The following is a 13696-nucleotide window of genomic DNA, read 5'->3' as shown; positions in this document are numbered from 1 at the left end:
AGTACAAGATTACCTATAAAGTATATTGTTTACATCAAATAAAAGGTTAAACTTGAAATTTCACCTTCAATTTTATTGAGTTATTTTGTGTTACATGGGTTAAATGAATCATACAGTGATTAATGGGTAACACAATTACGTATCAAAATGTGTTATTTTCATATTAAGTTGATTGACCCGCTACACGAACTGTTTATTAGCAATATTAAACAGTTTGACATGCTTGTTATATGAACGTGATTATGACAAACCTAAATTCATTTATTTCGTCTTATTTTCGATTTGGCTTGCCCGTCATGTTCGAAATTGTCATCCTAACTAATAGGCACAAAAATAAGTTTAAGATTAAATTACATGCATGAATATTTTGATATTATAATACAAGAAAAAAAGAGCCTTTTTATTATTATTTTGAGGATAAATACTCCATCTTTATCCATATTTTACAGCAACTCTGAAGTTGGTGTACACTAAATAAAGAAAAAATGAACCTCGATCACATGAACTAGCTCCACATCTTGTGCAATTGATCAAGGCTCCCAAGGCCGGCGTAGAGTCAATTACTTGAGGTCGTCTAAGTTTGCAACTCATTCTACCGTCCTCCCACCAACCCATCTTCACTCAAAAGCCAAGCCAGATTCGAACCTGGTTCCGAGGAGTAGGGTTTCTAATAGATTTTGATAGTAAAAAATGAGGAGAAAGCCCAACCCACTTAGGTTACAGGCCTGGGCCATTTTATATTTGCTCACCCTCTCCATTTCCAGTTCTTTGGTTTCATTCTTTCTTCTGGTTTTGAAAAACAGAAAAGACCTAAACCCACTCAGGCACTCATTTGCACGACGGCTTCAAAGTCCGAACCTCACTCCTCAGCCCTCTCAGGTACCTTCTACTATATCCGCCATTGTTTTTGTTTAATCTGCCTCAGATTTTGAATAATATTGCTCACTCTGTAAGTCTGTGTGGGTCAGTGAATTGAATCCAAAATCTGAATTGGGTCAGTGAGAAAGCTTGAAATCTCATATATTTCTGAAAATTTCCATCTGAAATAAAAAAAAACTTGGACTGGGTCCAGGCTAAAAATTTGAAAGTTATCGGTAATTGAATCTGCCGTTCGTAGTTCCGTGGATCTGAATCAAATTTGTAGTCTTGCTGCGCTTCCGGGAATGATTGGAAGGTGTTTGAGGATTTTTCTGTTTGGGTGATATTGTTGTTTGCTAAACTGAAATGTCTTGTATGCAACAACAACAACAACAACAACAACAACAAAGCCTTTTCCCACTAAGTGGGGTCGGCTATATGAATCCTAGAACGCCATTGCGCTCGGTTTTGTGTCATGTCCTCCGTTAGATCCAAGTACTCTAAGTCTATTCTTAGAGTCTCTTCCAAAGTTTTCCTAGGTCTTACTCTACCCCTTCGGCCCTGAACCTCTGTCCCGTAGTCACATCTTCGAACCGGAGCGTCAGTCGGCCTTCTTTGCACATGTCCAAATCACCGGAGCCGATTTTCTCTCATCTTTCCTACAATTTCGGCTATTCCTACTTTACCTCGGATATCCTCATTCCCAATCTTATCCATTCTCGTGTGCCCACACATCCCACGAAGCATCCTCATCTCCGCTACACCCATTTTGTGTACGTGTTGATGCTTCACCGCCCAACATTCTGTGCCATACAACATTGCTGGCCTTATTGCCGTCCTATAAAATTTTCCCTTGAGCTTCAGTGGCCTACGACGGTCACACAACACGCCGGATGCACTCTTACACTTCATCCATCCAGCTCGTATTCCATGGTTGAGATCTCCATCTAATTCTCCGTTCTCTTGCAAGATAGATCATAGGTAGCGAAAACGGTCGCTTTTTGTGATCTTCGCTAGATTGCTCCGGTCATTAGTGTGGATAAGTATATAAATGGATAGAGATACGAAAGCAAACACAAGATGTACGTGGTTCACCCAGATTGGCTACGTCCACGGAATAGAAGAGTTCTCATTAATTGTGAAGGGTTTACACAAGTACATAGGTTCAAGCTCTCCTTTAGTGAGTACAAGTGAATGATTTAGTACAAATGACATTAGGAAATATTGTGGGAGAATGATCTCGTAATCACGAAACTTCTAAGTATCGGAGTGTGGTGTCGTCTTGACTTGCCTTATCTGTCTCATAGGTAGATGTGGCATCTTCTCTGGAAGTACTCTTCCTCCATCCAGGGGTGGTATCTTCAACTGGTGGAGATGCACAAGGTAATGTATCAATTTCACTTGAAGCTTACTTGTAGTTTCAAGCTTGGTCAAGCGCGATACAAACCATGTAGTAAGAGTCCCCCAAGTCGCCGAGCTAGGGGGTCTGCTGAAAGAGGTGACAGACAAGGTAAGCAATCAGAGCTCCGACTGATTGTTCACCTTCTCCCCATCTTGCAGCAGCATGAAGGATAAAGAGAAGAAAAATGAGAAGAGATGATATGAGATACTTTTGCTTTTGAAGAAGTAACTTTCCACAGGCTTATTCTTGAACTGAGCTGGAGGGTTTTCTGGTTTCCTCCAGAGTATAAGGCCGACTGAAGAATTTGAGGGTCAAAACAAGTCCATCAAATCTAGAGTACGTTTCACCCTGCTGATATGGGATACTTTTGCTTTTGACAGAGTAATGGATGTATCGGCACGTGTGCTGTTACGCTTGTCTCCACATGCTTCCTTGTATTCTTCGCACTTGCCCTATCTGTTCCTCAAGCAAATGCGAAATCTTCCCTGGAAACATAAGATGTTGAAGATGAGTACTCGAGAGCAATGCCAGGTAAGTAATCAGGTAAGGGGTTCCAGGCAGTCAGTTCCTAGCTGGAAGCTTGATTCCAAGTGCTGACTGATTGCTCTCTTTCTCCTTGTCTTGCAGGTAAAAACAAGGCCAAAGGAAAAGACAGGGAAAAAGCATGATATGGGATACTCTTGCTTTTAACCCTGATGATATGAGATATTCTTGCTCTAGTATAGCTTGTTTGCAGAGGTATTATCGGGGGGAAAGAAAGCTGAATATTTCGAAAGGCTTCGTTGGGAGTGCCCTCTCAGATATGATGAAGGGTTGAGCATTTTTGCAGGTTTGCCTGTCCGTTGGGGATGGAGGTCGACATATATAGGAGTCTCCCTAACAACAAGTAGTAATGCTATTCCTTTACCCTGCTTGGTCATAGCACGGTAGTGGGAGCTGCCAGTTTCACATGTTTTAACTCTGTCAGAGCACTTTGAAAAAGTGGTCTGTGGTATCTGGCTCTCGAGATTCGGAGAACGATGCCTCTTCGATTTTTGAGAAAGCAATCATGCTGGGGGTTTGGCTCTCGAGATTCGGAGAGCAGTGTCTCTTCGATTTTTGAGGAAGTAATCATGTTGGGAGTCTGGCTCTCGAGATTCGGAGGGCGGTGCCTCTTCGATTTTGGAGCAAGCAATCCTGTTGGGAGTGTTGTCTCGAATGTGAGTAAAGGTTGGGCATGTTTGCTAGTCTACCTTGCCACGAAGCACAGAGGTTGACACACAGGGACTTTCCTATTATCCAGCAGTGGTACTGTTCCTTTACCCTTGTGGGTAATAATATGGTAGCTAGACCTTCAAAATTTATGTGTCTAAACTTTGTTAGTGCTGTTTCTTTGCTATTCTTTTACCTTTCTTAGTCAGAGCGATGTAGTGGGAGCTGCAAGCTTCACGTGCTCAACTTTGGCAGAGAACTTTGGCAAAGTTATCTGTGGTACCCATGAGCTATTGTTGCGTATGGGAAGTGGGTGATTGAACAGTAAGATTCATGTGCTTTCTACTTCACCAGAAGTCTTCGACAGAATGCCCATAATTTCTGCAAAGCTGAGTGTGCGTGTGACAGGTGCTGACAAGGCTAGAAAAGTAGGTGGCTCTTCGATTTCTGAGATCGGCCCTCGTGGTCTCTGAGCAGCCCAGCTTTTGAGAAAGCGAGCGCCTCTTCGATTGATTCGGAGAACGATGCCTCATCGATTTTTGAGAAAGCAATCATGCTGGGGGTCTGGCTCTCGAAGATTCGGGGAGTAGTGTCTCTTCGATTTTTGAGAAAGTAATCATGTTGGGAGTCTGGCTCTCGAGATTCGGAGGGCAGTACCTCTTCGATTTTGGAGCAAGCAATCTTGTTGGGAGTGTTTTCTCGAATGTGAGTAAAGGTTGGGCATGTTTGCTAATCTACCTTGCAACGAAGCACAGAGGTTGACACACAGGGACTTTCCAATTATCCAGCAATGGTACTGTTCCTTTACCCTCTCTTCGATTTTTAAGAAAGTAGTCATGTTGGGAGTCTGGCTCTCGAGATTCGGAGGACGGTGCCTCTTCGATTTTGGAGCAAGCAATCTTATTGGGAGTGTTTTCTCGAATGTGAGTAAAGGTTGGGCATGTTTGCTAGTCTACCTTGCCACGAAGCACAGAGGTTGACACACAGGGACTTTCCAATTATCCAGCAGTTGTACTGTTCCTTTACCCTTGTGGGTAATAATATGGTAGCTAGACCTTCAAAATTTATGGGTCTAAACTTTGTTAGTGCTGTTTCTTTGCTATTCTTTTACCCTTCTTGGTCAGAGCGATGTAATGGGAGCTGCAAGCTTCACGTGCTCAACTTTGGCAGAGAACTTTGGCAAAATTATCTGTGGTACCCATGAGCTATTGTTGCGTGTGGGAAGTGGGTGATTGAACAGTAAGATTCATGTGTTTTCTACTTCCCCAGAAGTCTTCGACAGAATGCCCATAATTTCCGCAAAGCTGAGTGTGCGTGTGACAGGTGCTGACAAGGCTGGAAAAGTAGGTGCCTCTTCGATTTCTGAGATCGGCCCTCGTGGTCTCTGGGGAGCCCAGCTTTTGAGAAAGCGAGCGCCTCTTCGATTTCTGAGATCGGCCTTCGTGGTCTTTGAGCAGCCCAACTTTTGAGAAAGCAAACGCCTCTTCGATTTCTGAGATCAACCCTCGTGAATCTCTAAGCAGCCCAGCTTTTGAGAAAGCAAACGCCTCTTCGATTTCTGAGCAGGCGCCTCTTCGATTTTTGAAGCTCCGTCGAGTGCAGATTTTTATAGGGGCTGGCATTAAGTTCCAAAGCACACTTGAATCTCCACCAGTAGAAGCTTCATTCTTGCACTTCTAAGATCTTGATTTGTCCGACCTCTTCTCTCTTCAACACCTTTGAAAATGTCTGGCCCCTCCGACCGTCGTTTTGACTTGAACCTTGTTGAAGAGGCAGCCCCGCCTTCTCCAGACAACATATGGCGCCCATCCTTCGTCTCCCCTACTGGTCCTCTTACCGTTGGGGATTCCGTGATGAAGAATGATATGACCGCTGCGGTGGTGGCCAGGAACCTTCTCACTCCCAAAGATAACAGACTACTTTCCAAACGGTCTGATGAGTTAGCTGTTAAGGATTCGCTGGCTCTCAGTGTTCAGTGTGCAGGTTCTGTGTCTAATATGGCCCAACGCCTATTTGCTCGAACCCGCCAAGTTGAATCATTGGCGGCTGAAGTGATGAGTCTCAAACAGGAGATTAGAGGGCTCAAGCATGAGAATAAACAGTTGCACCGGCTCGCACATGACTATGCTACAAACATGAAGAGGAAGCTTGACCAAATGAAGGAAACTGATGGTCAGGTTTTACTTGATCATCAGAGATTTGTGGGTTTGTTCCAAAGGCATTTATTGCCTTCGTCTTCTGGGGCTGTACCGCGTAATGAAGCTCCGAATGATCAACCTCTGATGCCTCCTCCTTCTAGGGTTCTGTCCAGTACTGAGGCTCCAAATGATCCCCCTCCGGTGCCTTCTCTTTCTGGGGCTCTACCGACTGCTGAGACTTCTCCTAAGCAACCTTTGTGAAGGCTCCCTCTTGTGTGTTTATTTTGACTCATGTATATGTACATATTTGTAGCTTATCGGGGATATCAATAAATAAGCTTTCCTTCATTTCAACGTATTGTGTTAAATACACCAAAGCCTTCTTCGCTAAGTTCTTTGAATTTTCTTTTGTTGAAGCTTGTATGTTGAAGCTTTCTGAGTGGAGCATGTAGGTTGGGGTAGTGTTCCCTTAATTTCCCGAGTGAGGAAAACTTCTCGGTTGGAGACTTGGAAAATCCAAGTCACTGAGTGGGATCGGCTATATGAATCTTAGAACGCCATTGTGCTCGATCCTGTGTCATGTCCTTCGTTAGATCCAAGTACTCTAAGTCTTTTCTTAGAGTCTCTTCCAAAGTTTTCCTAGGTCTTCCTCTACCCCTTCGGCCCTGAACCTCTGTCCCATAGTCGCATCTTCTAATCGGAGCGTCAGTAGGCCTTCTTTGCACATGTCCAAACCACCGTAACCGATTTTCTCTCATCTTTCCTTCAATTTCGGCTACTCCTACTTTACCCCGGATATCCTCATTCCTAATCTTATCCTTTCTCGTGTGCCCACACATCCAACGAAGCATCCTCATCTCCGCTACACCCATTTTGTGTACGTGTTGATGTTTCACCGCCCAACATTCTGTGCCATACAGCATCGCCGGCCTTATTGCCGTCCTATAAAATTTTCCCTTGAGCTTCAGTGGCATACGGCGGTCACACAACACGCCGGATGCACTCTTCCACTTCATCCATCCAGCTTGTATTCTATGGTTGAGATCTCCATCTAATTCTCCGTTCTTTTGCAAGATAGATCCTAGGTAACGAAAACGGTCGCTCTTTGGTATTTCTTGATCTCCGATCCTCACCCCTAACTCGTTTTGGCCTCCATTTGCACTGAACTTGCACTCCATATATTCTGTCTTTGATCGGCTTAGGCGAAGACCTTTAGATTCCAACACTTCTCTCCAAAGGTTAAGCTTTGCATTTACCCCTTCCTGAGTTTCATCTATCAACACTATATCGTCTGCGAAAAGCATACACCAAGGAATATCATCTTGAATAAAAAATAAAAAATAATGGCGAAAGATGAATTGATGTTCGATATATGACTTATTCAACGCATCTTGATATTGCATTCATTTGTACTTCTTTCATTCACCCATAGAATTAGTTTACGGTTTTTCATACGGCTATGTAACTGTGGCTTTCAGTATGGGTTGCCGGGATTCAAGAATTGATATGGGTTTTGAGTGAGGGGATAGGGATACAGGGTGGAGGGAGAGGCGGGATTTGGGTTTTCTGGGTATTGGATTTAAAGACGTGCCAGGGGTGTAAGACTGAAGAGGAAGGAGCTGAGAGAATGAGTGTTGAAAATGGTAAAAATTTGTCATTGGCCTCTGAGAGCGCGGCGAGAGTTGAGGGATAGTCAAATTCTAGGGCATGAGCAGAAGAGCGGGAATAGGGGGACTGTGTGTTTCATAAGATATCAGCAGTTATCTGCAAATCACGTCCCGGGGGGATTTGAAAATGGAATACACATTAGGATATATAACCTCTGATGTTATATCATGTATAAATAGCATCGGCAGTACGAAGCGGCGATATCATTTGACATATAAGACTGTCATTTAATTTTTCGATGCCTATTTGCTTTTCTGATGCCTATGCAGTGTTGTCATAGACCAAATTTCTAGTAATGTCTTCTCTGCCCAGAAGGAAAAAAATATAGTGGAAGACGAATTAATATTTGATGTGTCTTAGTGAGAAGAATTCATCATATTATTGCAGTCATTTGTTCTTTCATTCTTTCATTCTCCCATAGAATGATTGTCTAAATATAAATTAAGTTATTTTAGTTGTGTTATTTTAGTATTTTAATTTTTAATATACTTTAGTTGTATAGACAATAATGTATGACACAACTTTCAAAGTATGAAAATATGTCGAAGATAGGACTTGTGATTTTGACTTCAACCTTCAAATGAATACTGTTAATAAAGATTTATATTTTGGCGTTCAGTGTCCTGAGATGAGTTCTTTGTTTTACCTTGTTTTCATAAGTTTCCATGGGTGATTTGGTAAAGATATGAATATGCTCTATTTGTGAGTTTATTTTCATCTCAAATCCCAACATTTATGAAAATTGCCAGATTGGATATTGTTTTCCATTGTTCTTTAAATCATTGGCTTCCGTATATCACTGTGATTTCTATGACTAGGATTTGTTTGGTAATTGTTTAAGGACTCTGCCAAAGAAAAAGACTAGCGAAAGTAATGGCCGCCAAGATATGCATAGCCATTCGATCATTTGGTCGCCCATTAACGGAGAACATCAACTGGGGGCTTCCACCTTACACACGGAAGATTGCATTGCCTGAATCACGAGTCTTATACACTGTGTTACGATCACCTCATGTTGATAAAAAGTCCAGAGAACAGTTTGAAATGAATGTCAAGAAACAGTTCCTGGTCATAAACACAGAAACACATGAATTGCAGAAGAAGTTCTTCTGGTTAAAACGCCAGCGGATATTTGGAGCCCAATATGAACTCCAGTTTTCTTGCAAGACCCGTTTGGATAAGGAAAAACTCCAGAAGTTGCTTTGAAGTAAGAGCCTGGCATTGACCCTTTGCTGAACCTGAACTTCCATGGCGTTGTTGGATGGTTCTGTTTTTAATTCAATAGGAAGACAAGATGAGAAAAAGAGGAGCACTTCAAATGTTGATGAAGATAGGCATTGAGGTTGATCTCTAGTAAGTTCTGCAAGTTTGTAATCTGTTTTTAGAAGATACGACGATTCAAAATCGCTTTTTATTGCAGTAGTATTTGTTTACTTATGATTGGAGGTCGATGCAATTATGATTCAGCGCTTGAGCTTGGGTTAGATGTGTCACAGAACATTTGCTATCTACAAACAATTGCATTCTCTCTAAATAGCCTCTTCGCGCTCGTGGTAATGCGAGTGGATAGGATTTTTATGTTGGCGTATTTTGATTGCGTGAATGTTTCTTATCAAACTGCTCATAACTTGCTGCTGAAGAAGTGTTGGCACCTGATTCACACTACTGTCTGGGAGAGGTGCCCATATTTAAATGGAAAATCTGGGAAAAAAGATTGTAGGCTTCCATAGCTTAATTAAATAGAGTGTGTTGATATACCTCATTATATTCGAAGAATAATTTCGTCCATATAATAATCAAATTTGCGGTAGAGTATTTCCTAATCAAATTTAAGGTTACGCACCTCCTAATCGAATTTAAGGTCGTCATTAAACCACGTGCTGGTGGTCCAGTGGTAAATGGTGAATTGCGAGGTTTTTTTCAAACTAAAAACTGGAGGTCTCGAGTTCGAAATCCGTTGCTGGTGTGGAAGCCAGACTTGTGTCCAGGAAGAGATTGAAATGTCTCTGTGAGTCTTTCCGACCTTTAGAAGGAGACAGTCGTTGTCCCCCTTTGAAAAAAAAAAAAAAATTATCGTCACTAAACTTTTATATATAGTCGATTGCCTTTTTACAGTTATGGTGAGTCACGTGGTGGATTTGGGGAGTGGACTTGTGGCAATAACTACTCTCCACCTATTGTAAATAGTAACTGTCTTCATGGTAAACTATCTTGGCTTCTCTGCCACTCTTCACGAATTGTGAATAGTAATTGCCCTATAATTCAATTATTTATTAATTATTGAACTGGGTAGATTAAGTTAGAATAGGTTTCTATGCTTATGCACTCTTCACCCATTGTTAATAGTACTTGTCATGCATGTGAGCTTGGGGCTAGAATTGCCATGGATGCTGCCAAGGCTCAACAAACCATGGCTCGGAGAAGATGGATGGAGGGGGTTTAGGAGTGAATTTAAGGGTTTAGCCATGGCAAAGTTCCATGGGTGAAAATTGCTTAAGATGGAAAATGTCATTTTGCAGCATTAGCCGATGTATTTTAGTGAAGAGCGAAAAATCGTTTTACCTTTTTTAGTGATTCACCGGTTGTTCACCCGACATAAATATAATGGAGAACTTGAAATCTAACGGTGAGGAACAAAGTAGCTATTCATAAAAAGTTTAGAACTTCACTATAGTATGTACATAATACATTCACCAACCAACTTTCAAATATGCAACCAAATAGAAAGAATATATATCCAAATTTCTTGCATAAATCGGCGAAAACCTTTTTCTATACAATGGGAAAAAAGAAAGAATAGAAGAGTACCCATAGCTGAAGAGGAGTTTGTCCCAATAAAACCCAAAGAGGAGAAAAGCCCTAAACTTTCTCTGGTTAGACCATGTGCAATGTTGTGAGTTAAAACATAAATATTTAGCATAGAAAATTTAGGTTCCAACCCAAAAATAGGTTTTTTGCTTCAATGATTTTGGCTTATAATTTTAGACCGTGATTAATAAATAATAATTTTAACCTAATTTGTTTTTTTACAACTTTTAAAAAAATAGAATTTATGTAGATTATCCAAATTTATTTTTATGAATATTTTTAACCAAAAAATATTTAATTTCCAATAAATAATGAAAAATCACTAAACCTACTCCATGCAACATGAAAGCCATGCAACAAAAATTACTGTTTTTATTTTATTTTATAAATATAGAGATATAAAATTTGAAACTTGAGATAGTTATACTAAACAAAAATAAATAAAAGATGACTAAAATACTAATAGACATTAAATGGATTATCATGCTCAAAGATATGTACCCAAAGTTTATTGGAAGAAGCTTTGGGGGGGGGGGGGGAGATTGTTTAAAAACTCAAAAGATTTGAGATTATCATGCTCAAAGATATGTACTCAAAGTTTATAGCCCAATGATTGGAATAAGCTGAAACCTCTCCAGCACTCACTCCTCGACCCTCAGGTACCTTCTAATCTCTACAATTTGCCATTGTTTTTGTTTAATCTACTTTATATTTTCCTTATGTTGAATGTCAAAATACAACCACAAACTAAGCATAAATGATCCAAGCCAGTTTGCAAGGTAAAGACAAAAAGTAAATCGAAACAAAGAATAAGTAAAAGTCGAAGGTAAAAGCTTGTAAATACTTGTAAAGTGTTGGCCAAAATGACAATAAATAACTTAAAAGTAAATGATAAATACAGGCAATCATGCAAAGTTTAAACCTATTCAGGTAAGTTTAGATGTTATTCAGGCATGTTCTTATGACTAGTACAAGGTGTGTTTTGAGAAGAAAACTTTATTGCAGGATATCAATACTACAAAGGAGGTAGTAGAGCTATAAATACGAAGAAATATTTGAACTACAAAACAAATGTATGAAAAGTAGGTTGCAGAGTTTTAGAAGTCTTTTTGTATGTTGTGTTAGTGTCATTTCTTCTATCTCTCTGCTACCCCTTTATAAAAACTGCCTCTTTCTTCCAAAGTAAGTTCTCAATTCTGCACAAGTAGTTGATGAGTTTTTGTTAGATGATGAGTTTCTCACCTGGATACTTGAGCTTGATCCTCTTATATCCACATTTTTGCCACTGAAAAGTGCTTTTCTCAGTAAAACCTTACTGCATATCTCCTTTTACATTGTGAACAAGGGTGATCTTGCCGCCCAATCAGGCCACGTCAAAAGCACTTTTAAATTTGGGATGCCTACTATTCATCTGTGTTAAAATTAAATACCCACTAAACAAACCCAGTGAATTTAAAATAATTGGGCTTCGAACTGGCCCAATGCCCAACTTCAACCCAAACAATAGGTATTGTTCTTGACATAATGACCTTGTTTCGCTTAAATTTCTAAATGGGCTTTTAATATGTTTAGATTAAATTTTAAAAGTTTCAAGAAACTGATAGAAACTTAAGACTTCCAATGAAATAAAATGTGATAAACTTTACAGGGCATGCAAGTCCACCACCAGCATCAACAAAAAACCTAAGTGATTATAGAAGTGAAAACTCTCGTATATTAATTGTAGTCATATGATCGATGTAAGATTCTGTTCTCCAACAAAAAGTTAGTATTGTGATGTTGATAGTCCAAAAACTCTAGCAGCATGGCTTGCTTTTAATCTCACAATCACATTAGTTTGGGTACTCATAATTTGATGAAAGTTTTGATATGTAGTTCTATGTGTCTGCGTACTACGTCTATGAAATATCAAAGTAATTGAAAATAAACTTAGTTTGGAACAAATGTAATAGTGATATATATGCCAAAATTCAGTTTGGCAGATTTGGCTATTAGTTTTCTTGAAATGATTTCCAACACTTTTCTATATCAATAGCATTCATTACCCACATGAAACGGGGCTTAAAACGTTTCTTATCAACAAAAAAATCAAATTAATTTGTATGCTAATTAATCAAAATTTCCATGAATACGAATATGAATCATATATCATCTATTAAATAAATGAATATGAATCAGATATTATCTATTAAAGCGCTACTTATGCAATGTATCTTGAAATAACTATCCACAATTACTTCTTATTACCTAATTTCATTCTCCATTGGAGAAACAAAATCTGAAAAATAATTGACCAAATTCATCCTTTGATTGCTTCATTTCTTGAACAATACTGAGCTACTCAAATATGAGCAGGAACTTCAACTCAAATTTCTCAAAATTGTTCGTTGTCAATTTATAGAAATTTGTGTTTATAATCATAACTGTTCATATTATAAATCACAATATAAATATCGCATCTACAATAAATCAATTAAAACAAAGGCCGTTCAATCATCAAACTATTTAAAAACAAATGAACAGTATTGGTAAAAATATTATGAACCGTCTATATATTTGCTATAATATATTGACTAAACGACTTTAGTTTTAATTTAAGTTTTGCAGAGATGATCTTTACAATGTGATTCATAGTATGAATGGTTTTGATCATAAACATAAAGCTCTGCGATTAAAATACTAAGAATTTTGAGTAGGAGTTCCTACTCGTCTATTATTCTTCTTTTTTTGTCCGTGCCCAACCACTGCCATATATAAATCATGCACAAACATGTCTCTCCCACTCCCACGAGGACTAGAGTCGAACAACTAAAATAACATTAGAATTTTAGGGAACTCCAATACAAATCAAAGTCGCGATGCGTTCTGTCAGCTGCCTGCTCGCACTTGTTGCGCTGGCCATCCTTCCCTTCACCGTCGCCCTGGCTGACGCTGACATAACCCCACAAGAGTTTGATGGGGGCTGGAGAACCGTAAACACCACCGACCCAGAGATTATAAAACTTGCACAGTTCTCAGTCTCAGAGCATAACAAGGAAGCGAAAACGAAGTTGGTGTTTGAGCGCGTGGTTTCGGGCAGATCCGCATTGCTTTTAGGAGGTACATACTATGAACTTATAGTTAAGGCCAAGGATGAATCGCTGCCTAAGGCCTCTGCTGCAAGTTATAAGGGTATCTTATTTTACAAATACAATCCTTGGAAGATGATTTTACAAGTGAAAACTTTTCGGAAAATAAAGGACTAAAGACTGCTGCATGCCATGATATGATTCTCGAGTGGAGGAATATGTGAATTGCCTTGATATATAAAAGAACTGAGAATAAAGCTGCTACATTTTTTATTCTTCGAATGCTTCGGAGTACACTTTTAATATTCAGGGATGACAATTTAATTAGCCCGGTAAGCCAGATTGGCTCTTCCTCAATCCTCGTCAAAGTGAGTGCATGCACATGCAGGCTTCAACCTTCTTTAAGAAGAGAGAAGAACATGTGATTGCCTACAAGAGTGGGTCGTCAAAAACACAAATAGATTTTCTTCTAATGAGGAAAATGGATCGTATAACTTGTAAGGATTGCAAAGTTATACTGGGAGAGAGCTTGACTAATCAACATCGCTTGTTGGTGATGGATG

General features: G+C 39.5%; 2 protein-coding genes across 2 annotated transcripts; both read left to right on the top strand.

Moving 5' to 3' along the window:
• Positions 1–745: 745 nt before the first annotated feature.
• LOC103436347 (small ribosomal subunit protein uS10m) lies at positions 746–8835 on the top strand. The gene is made up of 2 exons (XM_029094849.2): positions 746–879; positions 8099–8835. The coding sequence occupies exon 2, from the start codon at positions 8131–8133 to the stop codon at positions 8461–8463; it is 333 nt and encodes a 110-aa protein (XP_028950682.1). The 5' UTR covers positions 746–879; positions 8099–8130; the 3' UTR covers positions 8464–8835.
• A 4088-nt stretch (positions 8836–12923) lies between these two features.
• LOC114821417 (cysteine proteinase inhibitor 1-like) lies at positions 12924–13310 on the top strand. Its single transcript, XM_029093509.1, has one exon. The coding sequence runs from the start codon at positions 12924–12926 to the stop codon at positions 13308–13310; it is 387 nt and encodes a 128-aa protein (XP_028949342.1).
• Positions 13311–13696: the final 386 nt, after the last annotated feature.

The sequence above is a fragment of the Malus domestica genome, chromosome 15, assembly GCF_042453785.1.
Source record: "Malus domestica chromosome 15, GDT2T_hap1".
NCBI lineage: Eukaryota > Viridiplantae > Streptophyta > Magnoliopsida > Rosales > Rosaceae > Malus > Malus domestica.
This window is presented reverse-complemented; position numbering and strand designations above follow the sequence as displayed.

Bases quoted from the DNA above. Each gene is read 5' to 3' on its own strand.
- LOC114821417 (XM_029093509.1), top strand. From the start codon at position 12,924: ATGCGTTCTGTCAGCTGCCTGCTCGCACTTGTTGCGCTGGCCATCCTT.
- LOC103436347 (XM_029094849.2), top strand. From the start codon at position 8,131: ATGGCCGCCAAGATATGCATAGCCATTCGATCATTTGGTCGCCCATTA.